Genomic DNA, 14,314 nt, shown 5'->3' with positions numbered 1-14,314 from the left:
ATTCTATAAGGCTGGCAAAAGAAATCCAAAGGGAAGCCAAATGTTATGTCAGACAAGATTGTAATTCATACCAGAATGCACCATGAACTGTAGGTGGGAAGGTTCAGACTGGATGAAAAACAGCTTCACAGCTGAAACTGCCCAGAGAGATTACGTGATCTCCATCCCTGAAGTTTTGAAAAAATTGCTCCTGACAACACCAAGAAAGCCAAGCTCCAGTGTTAGTGATAATCTTTCATTAAAAGGAAGACTGCAGTATGTAGTCTTCCAAGATCCCTTTCAATCAAGACTTTTATGATTTCCATAATTATGTCCTGAAGTTAACTCTCCAATACAAGAGAAAAGGGAGCCAAAGAACAAAACTGAGTCAGAGTCATCTTGTCAGCATAACACAGATTGCTCGAAGTAATAGCCTGGAAGTCACAGAAGTGTGTAATATAAGCACCATGATACCTTAGAGGTCTTTTCCAACCTTAATGATCCTCAGATATCCAGCCATGTCTTTTCACTGTTCTCTGCTACATGTTCATAAAGACATGTAGTTCATTAAGCCCATGAAGAACTTTCTCCCATTGGAGGAAGCAAGGGAAGAGTGTGATGAGTCCTCATCCTGAGGAAGAAAGAGAGGCAGAGACAATTGTGATGAACCGGACACAACTTCCATTCTCAATCCCTTTGCACCACTGTGGGAGACCAAGTCGACAAATCAGGAGTAAAGTTAACCTTAGGAGGAAGGGAGGTGTGGAGGGAAAGTCATTTTAAGATCTGGTTTTGTTTCTCATTACCCTTCTCTGATTTGACTGGTAGTAACTTCAATTAATTTCCTTGAGTCTCTCCCTGTCCTTATCTTGACCCATGAACCTTTTGCTACATTTTCTCTCCCCTGACCAGCTGAGGAGTGACTGAGTGGCTTTGGCAGGCCCCTGTCCGGCCAGGGTCAGCCCACCCCTAGTGCCAATGAAATTCACCCCTATTACCAGTCCTAGGTGAGTACATTGTACGTGTACATATACCTGGTATGTAATCAGTAAATTTTATAGATTTTACTGAATTTAATTTTGCCTTATAAAAAGACTTAAACTGTATCTGAAATCTTCACAAGTACTTCTTACCCAAGTCCCAATTATGTAGCTGAAGCATGGAAAACCAGATCTTTATACAGAAATCAACTAGCAGATGGGGTAGGATCGCTATTTAAAACAAAATACAGAAATGCAAAGGAAACTCATATTTTTTCATCTGAGGTATTAAAAATTCACTTTATAGAGCAATAAAACATTGCATTTCAACATCTAGCAAGAAGTGACAAGCTCACTACCACAAAGTAAAAAGACGCAACCAAATGAAACATGTACATTGCCAGAATAGTAATGTCCTGGTTTAAAATACAATGCATCTTTTAGAGGATACGATTAATCTTGCATATTTTTTTCTATTTCCCACATTTTATAACAACATTTAAAAAAAATAATGAAGGAGCAATTGAGCAGCTCAAAATTACTAACAACACTGAAAAAATAAAGGAATATTATTTTTCATGAGCAACTGTTAAACTCTGTCAAGATTTCGTGTGAAAGATTTCATTGAGAAATTTGTGTGTGACCAAAAACTCATTTCAACAATATTGAGCCATGAAATGAAACCTCAGAGAATTCTTTCTGCAAGTGACAACGAACAACATCACTGAAAGGATTCTTTCAGACAGCAGCATTAATGTAGCCAGCCAACTTCCTGGTTTAAAGACAGTATCTGCCAACAAAAAATATCACTTTCATGCCTGAGTCAGAGAAAGTATGTCATCAAATCAATTTTTATTTTTAATATTCTCTGGTTTGGGGGCCTATTTTCTCAAGCAGTCAATGGGTTTGGTTTAGATAACAGATTTGTTTAAATTGTGGCAGTTCACGAAAAGCAGAAAACTGTGAAATATTAAATTGCAGCTCTACAAAGGAAAGCATAAAGATGGTACCAGTAAGATGCATACTCTATCTAATAAACAAGAAACTTTTCATATGAAATGCAATATCTGTCTCTGTGTACTTTTCAAAAAATGAAGCATCAAAAGTAATAATCACTGAGTTTTGACTTGGTAGTTTTCAGCTGGAAACTCTACACAGATGGAAGCTCTGTAGCCCCTCTGGGTAACCTGCTTCCACGCTTGCACATCTTAGAGTAAGAAGCCTCTTCTTGTCTTCAGACTGATTTCCCTGATTTCAGTTTTAGTCCACTGCCTCTTGTTCTCTCAAAGGGCACTACTAGAAAGTCTGTCTCCTTCCTCTTCATGTCCTCCAATCAGGAATCTATGCACATTGATGAGATCTCCCTAGGAGTCTGCTTTAAGTTTTAACAGCTCCAGCTCCCTCAGCCTTTTCTCACAGGATAAGCCCCTAATCATCTCTGTGGCTCTTTGCTGGACTAGCTCAATTTAAGTCTGCAACATTCCTGTACTGGGAGATCCAGAACTGGAAACAGCATTTCAGTCCAATTGCAAATATTGTATTTTGTCTTCAAAATATGATCATAACTTTGGAACCAAATTAATAATAGCTATTTATGAAGCATATAAGGTTTCAAACGTAGAAAAATGGATCCCAAACAAATGAATGCAATGAAGGTGTAATGAGGGTGTTCTCTTTGGATACACAGATGAAGGCAGACAGGGAAGTTAAAGGAAGGGCAGGTTCCAAGGCAACATAACTTCAGAGGGAGAACAAAAGAGTACCACGATCATAAACCTGGGATCCATCTATTACTGCAGATTGGGAAATACTATTTTCTTTTGCTTGTTCCCCTTAGAGAAAGGTATTTGTGATGGAACTACTGAACTTTAAAAATGGTTAGTGGCAATAAAGTTCTCATTCAGTAAAGAAAGATGGAAAGAATCAGGATTTTAAAACCCCAGAGAGAATAGTTTTTCTTACAGTTTATTAAAACTTTCAAAAAAAATACCCAACCCCAGCCCTACTCCAAAAACCCCAACTTAACTTTCTCTGACCCATTAGGACTGAAAGAGCAAATGTAGGTCTCAAAGTCTTTCTGTGAGGAGGTGATGTCAGAGCAAAAGTGATTGAGTTATTAGTTGCAAGAAGCAGTAGTAAACTGTTTATATTAGGTGGGGGAAAAAAATCCAAGGACTATTGGAGGACAAATCATCTTCATGCACACTCGCTAAATTTCTGTATGCCTTTCTTGTAAGTAAAAAGAAATAAAATTATTTTTTCATTGAATTTTTAATTATTATGAGAAAGATTAAAAAATAAGGAAAATTAGTTTTTGCCACTGGAAAGGGAACACTGAAAAGAAAAAAATAATTAAGAATAGTAACCAAGCACAAGACTAACAAAGGAGATAACAAGGAGCACATAGGTGAAAAGCAATGCCAGTGTTACTTGGCAGTAAATAGAAACAACAATGAATATTATTTAAACATATGATAAGTAAGGCAAAATAGAATACCTGCTTAAATGCTCAATGATATTCACTGCCAGAGCAATTTTATTTAACAGCACACTGCACCTCATATTGGGTTTTTTAATATTTATCACTGTTTGAAGGATACTCAGCAGAAGAATAATATGCGACTCTGCCACAAACTGAGCCTGGCTGCTTCCATGTATGTAACTCTGCAAAATAAAAATGAAAAAATTCCTCTTTAAGAAATCCATTGAAAATGGCACAACCAGATACGTGAGAATAAAACCTGTTTTGCAGAAAAATGCAGGCAGCAACAGCTAGAAATTAATAGTACAGTTTATTTATATAGCTTTAGTAAAAAGGGATATTAAAAATTTAGGCAAAACACATATATAGAGTAAATGCAATGTTTCACACAGGAAGGCATTATGCTGGGCTCTTTTTCACAGTGCTGCTATGTAAAATAAAGAACATGCATTTATTTGCTCAAGTGATACAATTTTTCAGAAGGCAGATGATTAAATCAAGGGCATGCCACAGCATGGTTTTTACAAAAGTGAAAACTGAAGCCTGCCTTAAACAAATCATTCTACTTTAGTCTTTCTCAGATTGAGTGAAGTTTCTTCATACAAAGTCTATTTTGTTGTTCTCCAGTAAGGTACAGTGTCCATCAAAGTTCCCAATGCATAAACCATCTTATTTAAATGAAAATATTGTAAAATAAATGTTAATACTAATCTAACACAGTCTACTGCCCTCTCTTCCAAATAACTATTGTTAATGGGCTCCCATTGAACATTACAAATGTTTTAGGTAGATTATTCTTAAAAGTTACCTAGCAATAGATCTGCGTGTGATCAACAGGGTCCTCAAATTGCTTCCCCGAGACATTTTTCTCCAAATACTCAAAACAGTAGCATGGCACATCTCCTCTATAGCTATGGGTCAACAGGAGCAATGCTTGGTAAGTACACAAAGTGACAGACTATTCCAGGGATGAAGATTAACCAAAATAATTTGCATTTGACAACTTATTGTGAGTCATCTGAATTTATGACAGTACCTCATCCCATTTCTTATGAGGAATTTATATTAACAACTTCACAAAAGAATTGCAGAGTTTGTTTTTTCCTCAGTGAACCTTAAAACCTACTTTCTGAGACAAAAAAAAACAGAGTAGAAGTTTTCAGAAGACAGAAGAACAGTATTTAATGTAAAAAAATTATGGCAAGCAGCTTTTATTGAAGAGCGAATGGTGAGAACTGTATGGTATTTTTCTTTGTGTCCTTCTCTACAGCATATGACAATACTTTGAGGCCACTTGAAGAATGGACTGTATGTGTATTGATGCATACTTATGCAAATGTACCCCCCCACACACCAGTTCTGTACACTGCAATGGCCACTGACTCATCAAGTTTTGAAATTCATGTCTCTCTGTGACTCATACTTACCTAAAATAGAAATGTACTTAAAGAAACATTTTTAAAGGTCTATTGAAGGATTACCTATTTATCAATTCTCAAACTAAAGAGCGGAACTGATCACATGTGAGGTTTCTTTATCTTCATACTACTTCTTTCCTTCTATAAAAAGATTGCTGAATGACATTCTCATGAAATTTTATTTGAAGCTGCAAACCATTAAAACACTGAGAAGTACAATTTCTGGTTTTGCTATGTTTTCTGCTTTTTGACACTGAATCCACTTAATATTTGGAAACTCTGTGAAGTCTATCTGGCTGCAAATGCTTTAGGCAAGTGCTTTAAATAAATTCATTAATAAACTCAGATTTTCTCTTTTATTTTAAAGGTAGCAAGAGGGAGGAACAGGTAAGATGCAAAGATAAAATCTGTCGGAAGAGAGGCAACCATAGCTTGAGCAGAAAACTGGACAGCCACACAATTAGCACTGCCACACAACAGAAAACAGCAAATGTCATGGTGGTACAACTTACAGGGGAACCAGAGCCTGAATAACACACTTTAAACAACCAGTCCTTTTCCAACTCCAATATTCTCCCATATCAGGTCTTATTTCAAAAAAGAAATATTTTAATTTGGAACTGGAATAATCATATCCCTAAACCAGGCCATTTTCTTCGACAGTGAAAAACAATCGTTCAATGCATGCATATTTTTACAAAATTGTGTTAAATGTTTATCTACTATTCATAAACTCATTAAATATTTAGTGTTATTGAACTGCAGATGGTACACACACACACACACATATATACATAAATAAATATAAAATCCCACACCAGAATACTCCAGGATAACAGCAATGTAATATCCTTTTTTAATTTCCCTAAATGCAGCTTATGTTTGTGACTTCCCTTCAAGAGTCATAGTTGTCATGGTTCAGTAATATACTTAAGTATAATCTGTGCTGGTTTTTTCCTTTCTGTTAAAGCAGTGTAAATAAACCAGAAACAAAGTAAGGAGAAATAGGGCCTCTGGAAGTCATTAGCTAATTCTTAAGGCAAGAAGAATTTTGGACTACCCAAAATTAAACATGATTTCAGATGCTTTCTTAAAACAAACATCACGATGTTTATTTTCCATTGGTATGCACAGGAAGGATACTAGGGTGAAGGGAGCTGATTAAACTGAGATGGGTTTAGTCATAGCCTAAAATACAAGGCTACTTCACAAAGTATAATTTGGGATAACTGAGAAATAACTCATCCTGAGTTTACGAGATATGACACATACCTAATTAAAAACTGTACTGAAAACTGATCAAAAGCAGACAATTTTGCTAATAACTACTCTTGAAAATGATGAACTGAATTTGGATTGTATGTTGAAGAAATCCCTAGATGGAGACTGTGCCCTGAAGGAGACAACAGGCCAAGTTCAAGCTAACATATGTAGAAAGCAATGAAGCAACAGAGTAGTTAACTGCCCCAAAGAGAGAGTTATGAATTCCACACCATTAGGATAAGCGCTATTAATCTGTCTTCTTTCACTACATTAACATTCAGGGTGAAATTCATCAGAGAAAGGAACATTACAGAAAGCCATGGATTACTTAATTATGATTGAGCCTTCAGAATGGCATATTTTAATTAAAGACCACCAATTTTGCCAAGAACATGCATTAGATATAAGCAGATGTTATTTTCTCTTAATTTAGAGAGAAAAATAACTATGTAACTTTCTCTATCAATTCAGATTTTACATAATTTCCAAGTCCAGGAACAGCAGGACTTTCAGCAATATTTAAATGTTTAAAAAGCAGAAGTTCTAAAACATTGTCCCACAATATCATTTCAAGACCTTTTCATTTTGAGTACAGAAAAAGCTTAAACATTTTATGAAGACAAATGATTCATCCAGTAAAGCAAACACTTTGAAACCCAACATCAAGGTACATAAATAAATGTTTTACAGTATGATTTCATTACCAGACAGGTGTTCTTCTAAGCAAACTATGTAACACTTCAAAAGCAGCTTAAACTACCCAGCAAGATTAGGAAAAAAAATCTTATTCAGCTCTAAAGCTGAAGCTTTCTGACTCTGTTACAGCAGTTACTTATTTCAATATTATGCTTTCTAAAACCAGCACAGTTTCACATAGCTTCACTTGAAGCATGCACTCCCAATATGCTTCTTTAATTCCAATGTAGTAGTATTTGTTCAGTTCATACAGGCAAATCAGTTTTAACTTACTTACAAACTCAACAGGGGACTTGCTCTGAAGTTATTGGTCTAGTCAGGTCTGTGAAAATCTCAGAGTAGAAGCCTAATCTAATTTCCTGCTTTCTTTCCATCACAGAAAATACTATTATCTGCTGGGGATAGCACATGTCCAGTGACCTATTTCTCCTGTAGCAGCCAACCCTAAAATACTATTCTTGGGACGAATGATGTGAAAAACCATGAGATGATACTGGTTTGGGCCTAAGTTATTCACATGTGTGAGAATGGCTACCAGCTGGGAACATAATATGGGTATGAGTTTATTTTAAAGAACTTAAACTACACTGAATCTCAGTAAATAAATATATTAATCCCATCTCAAAAACTAAAGAAAGACAAGAAATCTTGAAGCTAGTAATTTACTAAAAGAAACCTCTGACTAAACTTATCACATATCATTATTCAATAGTTAGGAAAATGTCCAAGTATTTAGTAGGGCAATTGGTATATCTGTAGATAACCAGATATAAAAGGGACATCTGTAAATGATGCTTAATGGCTTCAAAAATGAATGTAGTATTAAACACAAAATAAATCTAAAATCACTTACTGCTAACAGAAATCCTAAATAAATGAATTTGCATTTCTAGTAAAATGAAGACCACATATGACAGTAAGAAATGTGCAGTCAGCTATTTAAGACAGTATCTTTTCTAGGAATCTTCATTTTATTTAACAATAAACAGAAACAATAAATTTCAATTTGAAAATAACCCATCTGAACTAAACAATTTCTTTTAAACAATTACTAGTTTTATAAACATTTCTAACTCAAATATAAGCCAACAGTTCACCAGGCTGGTGAAAATTTCATGTATTATAATCCTAGCAAGTAATTTCTCTAAGCAATGTCTCTACATGAAATGCCATCTAGCTCAGTTAGAGACAAGCAAGACCAGGATTAACAAAACAGCTGAAATGCATACACCAGCATATACAAAATAGTGAGGAATAGACAGAATAATTAGATGTTGTACTTATGTACTTTTCGTAATTTTAGTCCATTTAGTCAAGCACCTTACTCCAGCAGGATATCTAGAAAATCAACTGGACCTCAAATAAAACTCCATGTGTTCATTATTTTTTCTGCGTCCTTGGTGCAACAGTTAGTGCAAGTATTCAGACTCACTAAACAAGACCATAAATCATATCAGCCACTTTTGAAGGGTGGGTTTAATAGCTGTGGATGAAATCAACCCTTTTAAAGAAATATTTAGTGTTGGTGTTTTTTTAAGCATCTTTGTAATACAGATAAACACAACAATCTCATACAGACTCTTTGATTCCCTCATTTTTAAATGCAATGAATATGAGTTACACTTTCCAGACCTGAGCTCATTCCTGTGTTCACCATTGCTCAAACCAAAAACTGAGACAAGAGACAGCAACCAGTTTTCATAGGACTGGCTGGCTGAAACAGCCTGTGCTGGCTGCCTTCCATGAAATCCATCTGGCACCAAGCACAGAATATGATCTGGCTTTCCAGCCCTAGAAGAAAAGTGGAGAAATGCTGCCTTACTTTTGAAGACTAGCAGGCTGGAAAGGGTAGCTGGTATAATTTAAGTTAGTATACAAACCCTGGTTTATGCTGCTGCTTTGGTTGTTCCTATACAGCTTTTATACCTATACTGCATTATTTAGGGTTGCTAGGAGCACTATCAAAGGAGTCCGCTAGTAGAGATTATCTCACAAATCTAGAAACTGCAAACACTGCTCAGATATAGAGGCTTTGACATAACCTGCTGAACAAGAATTATTTCTGAGGGACTTCTTCCATATTTATTCATCACAAAATAATAAAAGAACAAAGGATGCAGAAAGCTTTCAAAGAATCATACTTTGTGGATTTAAAAAAAACCTCAGAACTTAAACCTCTCATTAGGAATAAAACATTGCTACCCTTAAAGCCTTAATTCCCATGTTACAAAATGGATGGAACAAATATCTTCCCTCTAAATGTGAAATATGACACAGACTATATAGGTCAGAGACTTCAACAGAGATGAAGATTTCCACGATGTCTAAAACAGCATGTTGGTAGGCTGGGGAAGATTGAGTGACATAGCTTAGCCTACTTGCCTAAGGAAAAAAGATTTTTTGCAATTGTGATGCCTTACTTAACAACTTGACTACTTTTTGATCAACTTTAAAAATAGTAAAAAAATTCTGAGAGAAAAGTGATGCTACTGCACATTTCATTACAGCTGGACAACCAAAACAGTGATTCTACTGAAAGAAAAGCTGTGATAGAAGTTCAACTGTAAACAGTTGTTCTGGAGTATAGACTGCTTGCATAACACATGGAAGCCAAACCACATTACTTCTAATTAGGAAACAAAAGAAATTGAGATGTTTTTCATGAACAGCATTTCATAGAATCACAAAGTTGGAAGACACCCTCAAGATCATCAAGTCCAACGCATGCCCCAACACCTCAACTAAACCATGGCACCCAGTGCCACATCCAGTCTTTTTAAACACACCCAGGAATGGTGACTCCACCACCTCCCCAGGCAGACAATTCCAGTATTTTATCACTCTTTCTGTAAAAAGCTTTTTCCTAATATCCAAATTATATTTCTCTTGGTGCAGCTGAAGTCTGTGTACTCTGGTTCAGTCAGTGCTGCCTGGAGAAAGAGTGAACCCCCACCTGACTAGAACCACCCTTCAGGAAGTGATAAGGAGACTTATCTCTACTTTTCAGGAGAGTCATAAAGTCACCTCTGAGTTCCTTTTCTTCAGGAGGCACAACTCCAGCTCCCTCAGTCGTTCCTCACAGGGTTTGTGTTCCCAGCCCCTCACCAGTCTCGTTGCCTCCTCTGGACGTTCTCCAGTGTCTCAACATCCTTCCCAAACTGAGGGGCCAGAACTGGACACGGCACTCAAGGTGTGGCCTCACCAGTGCCAAGTACAGGGAAAGAATGACCTCCTTGGTCCTTTCTCTAAAAATACAAATGTATTTGTAATAACAACTATTTTCTGACTTCACAAATATCTCTTTTTGCCCTCTGATGCTGAGCACAATCTGGGATAAATCTCATTAGTCTCAAAAGAAAAAGAAAATTAAAGACAAAGTATGCACCTAGATTCTGCCATATATCTATCTATTTCTAAGCATGGAAGTGTGATGATCTTCACAAAATTGGTGTTCTGACAAAGACAGGTCATGGCAAAACAGGAAAGAGAGCTACAGTACAGTAGAACAGAAGGTTTCCTTACAAACTATACAGATGGAAGAGCTGAAAGAGCCATTCAGCTAAGCTCATGTCGTTCGTGTTATCTAAATTATGGTTTAGAATCTAAGACTAGTGAAAAAAAAATTGTATCTTTAAGTTTCTGTTCTCCTAGGTCTGTAGTAATATTTTCTTTTGACAAAGAAATTACAGCCGTTTTGGATAAAGCCTTCAGCATAACTCCATATACCTTTTCATAGTATTTATGACTCAAAAGATGTTTTTAATTTCCGAGTCAGGAACTGCAATATTTTCTCTTTTGAAATTTTGAAGTGTTGTTTGAATTGGATTTCAAGCTGTGAGGCATAGAAGGTATTTTCACTTAAATACTGAAGTGCTGCAAGCAGAAATGAAGATGGACAGACTACTATGACACTAGTTGCAAAGTATGCTGAAATCAAAGGGCTGTGAAAAACAGAAACAAAAAGAAGTTTACTCTGTAGCAAAAGCAAGAGCAGGCGTCAATGCCAAATTACTTCAAAGCTACAATCCAATTAACAACAGCGGAGAAGTTGGGACACTGTGAAAGAGTCTTGTTCTGATAAAAACCAAAACATTTACATTGACATCTGGTGATAAGGAAGTAACATTACAACCCTTAACTACAATTGAAACCACAGATGATTGTCAGGGTCAGCAAAATGTTACTAAAATAGTGCTGTATACAGCTACAGAGATATCAAAGCGTGGCTATAAATCAGGTGGGACTGAAATCCAGCAAGTGGAATCCTATCAATGCAAGCCATACATTCGGATTCCAGCTGGGTCTTGTCAGCAATTAATACCATTTCTAATAGATATGGGAGCACAGCACGAATGCAGTGGGGTGCTGAGAAGCTGGGTGTACGATATGGATGGCAAAGTGTTAAAATCACAGGAGTAAATGAAGCAAGTGTTATCTGTCAAACTGCTGAGGTTAGTTTGTGGCTCCTGGGCAAGCAGCACAAGTCTTCTCATCTTAACCCTAAAAGCAATGCAGTGACTGAAGTGCACTTGTTCCGTGTGGCACCTGCACTCCCTAATTCAAGAACTGCTGGTGTATCATACTGCTGTATTTCTGCTGCAGCACAAAATGAATGAATGAAGTTATAGCTGCTTTGGCACCACTAACAGCTTCAATACCAAAGAGAGGAAACCTAACAGGCACAATACAGCTACCTGGGGTGACTTCACATTCTCCTAATTCTAGTGCCAATGATGCGGAACATGACAAGAAAAGATGGGAGATGCATCACCAGCAGTGCAGCAAGCATTTAATGAAATAAAAGTTATAACTCCACCTTGAGAGATATCAAGTTCAGGCAGTTAAACAGCTTGAAACACTGAAGGATAATCTATCGGGACAAACCCCTCTGAGACTTGTGGTTTTGTCCTATTCCAGGAATAAAGCCAGAACACCCTCACTGAACCAGTTTGAAGTGGGGGAACTGCCAATTCTCGCAATTTACATGAGAAAGCACACAGAAAACAGCCAAGATGATGCAAAAGCCACTTTCATTTAGGCCCTTTTAACTTTTTGATTACTTTTGTGGTAACAGGAACCTTATCATAATCGATGGACTGTTCCTTTTTTTAATAAAATGTCTATAGTAGACCAATTGTCATTTTTCTTTACATAGGAACCTGCTAAGAGATTAAATTGAGCTGTGATGAATGGATGAAACTTTCAGTTGCCACTATAACTGCCTGAATTTTCAGTTTATTAATGTGATTGTGATCTGTGTTTTCATCACAAGCACCATGTTTGGAAAAAAAAATTAGCAGGACTGCACATTTTATCTGCACAAAAAATATCAGCAGGACTGCACATTTTATCTATTATTAGTTTGATTTTTGCTAACGTTGTCTTTTTACTGAAAAAAATGGTGTGAGGAAAAGCTTTTACATTTATCTTATGGATGTATAATTTTGTCTCAACCAAATTTAGCCTTGGAATTGGTACAAGAATTTATATTTGGAATCAAGGAAAATGTATTAGGCTTCCCAGGTCTTTCTCAGAAAGTTTTACATTTATCATGGTTTGACTAAATTTTCCAGAGACACTAACAAGTGAACTAAATAATCTTGACAAAAGAAAATGTTACATATAAAATGGTTGAGTACGCCTTCCTAGACCAGAAGGAGGAAATTCAAAAGAAAGAAATAGCAAGCTGGGATAATACAACTAAACATAAAAAGGATAATAATTTCCTTTATGACCTCACCAATAATAAAGTCACAATTTCTGTTTTGTGTCAGGATTAAATTACACGGAGTTGTACTCTATGTCCTGAAGAACAGAGTAAACATAAAGATGTGCTTCCATGAAAACATTTTATACGGGAACATTTTGTATTTTGTATAAAAACTTCATAAGCACAAGCAGCCTTGTTGAAGGTACATTATTACCAGTAATGTATCGAGTTACAGAATAGGTAGGACTCCTTGTCAATCTTCCCCTTTTGGACTGCCTTAAAGGAGTTAACTCCAATTCCTGGCCTCTCTCTTGCTCTGCTCTCTTTTCAATTTCTTTCTAATCTCTCTACCTCCCATTTTACTGGTAAATAAAATCCCTACTATTGACTTTGGCATATGATATCTTTTGCACCCTAATTCTTGTAGAGGCATCCCTCAATAATTGGATGTTAACATCTTGTTATCTTCATCCCAGTACAACCTCTCTCATTTGCTCTTTGTTTTTGCTAATTAACACTTAAGATCACAAAGAAGCAGTCACTTGGAGAAAAGAACTAAGGAAAAATACAGGCTTAGCATGACTGTAAAAAAAATCAAAATAGAACTGAATACCTAAAAAAAGGGTCAAAACCAAATTCCTAATAAATTTGCTGCAGCTGATTTTAAAATTTCTATTAGTATCCTAGAATAAGCCTATGCTAATCAGAATTGTGCAGCTGAGTTATTATAAAAAAAGTGTTCAGTGTTGCCCAGAGCAATTTTTATATGGTATATTAGGTCTAGGTAGCAAATTGGAAGAAGTACTGCTGACATGACATAGCAACTGAGTAAAATGAAGACTTTAGTAGAACAAATTGAGAATACAAGAATCACTCCATGTTTAGAATGTAAAGTTTGAGAGCAGGCACACCTGACAAATAGGAATTTATTTCACAGTAACAAACTCTTTGAATCTATGCTTTATGAAAGCAGGTATAAGAGTCACTTATTTAAAGGCATTGCTTAATGCACTAGGAGATGATTCCTAATTATTAGAATAAAGAGTGAGAACATTTTTTTCAAAGGAAGTGCATGCCATTATGAATCTTGTACTTCAGCAACTATCACATTTGTGATGATATCTTTGTTTATGATGGCAGGCAATCACTGAATATAACATAAACACCGGTAACTAAAAATTTTATGTTATGACACAAAACCTCAGACCTATTTGCTGTATTATCCTTAGCAAGTACTCCAGCCTAAAATGAATACAAATCAAATACTGCTGTCAGCAAGAGAAGCTGTATTTCAAGTTTCTTCCATCTGCTGTTGCCAAGAAAAACACCCAAAGAGTCAAGCACTGAAAAGTTTCAGGATTGCAAAAAGCAACACAAGTTTTATACATATTCCGATTTATCATTACATTCAAGCTTATATTGAAGTTTTTTAAGTGCTAGCTTTACTAAAGAAGCAACATTAATATATTAATGCCTAGAAGAGGAGAAAAAATAAAATTGAACAGTGAATGTCCATGTATTTGGGACAAGGAAAACTAGGAATTATTTGATGTGAAATAAAAAAATCTCACGATATTTTAAGGGCTTGTTCATGTGTGACTTTGATACTTGGACTAGAGTGTGCAAGGAAGTTAAGAGTACTACAAGTATATAATTGTGAAATTGCAGTTTCTTTCCAGCTCAGAAAGGAGAAAATAAGCTTAGTCACATTCTTCAAATATCAGAATCAGTTATTTAATGTTCAATTATTGTGCCTCAAATAATAAAATAAAAAAGCTGTGCTTTT

General features: G+C 35.9%; 1 protein-coding gene across 1 annotated transcript in view; it reads right to left on the bottom strand.

Annotated features, from left to right (window-relative positions):
• TUSC3 (tumor suppressor candidate 3) overlaps positions 1-14,314 on the bottom strand; it is a 105,159-nt gene that overhangs the window by 19,139 nt on the left and 71,706 nt on the right. The window contains exon 7 of the mRNA XM_059470462.1: positions 3,560-3,623. Coding sequence (XP_059326445.1) covers positions 3,560-3,623 — 64 coding nt within the window. The remainder of the gene's footprint in view (positions 1-3,559; positions 3,624-14,314) is intronic.

Source organism: Ammospiza nelsoni, chromosome 4, assembly GCF_027579445.1.
Source record: "Ammospiza nelsoni isolate bAmmNel1 chromosome 4, bAmmNel1.pri, whole genome shotgun sequence".
Taxonomy (NCBI): domain Eukaryota; kingdom Metazoa; phylum Chordata; class Aves; order Passeriformes; family Passerellidae; genus Ammospiza; species Ammospiza nelsoni.
The sequence above is the reverse complement of the archived record's forward strand: the minus strand, read 5'-3'. Positions and strand labels throughout refer to the sequence as shown.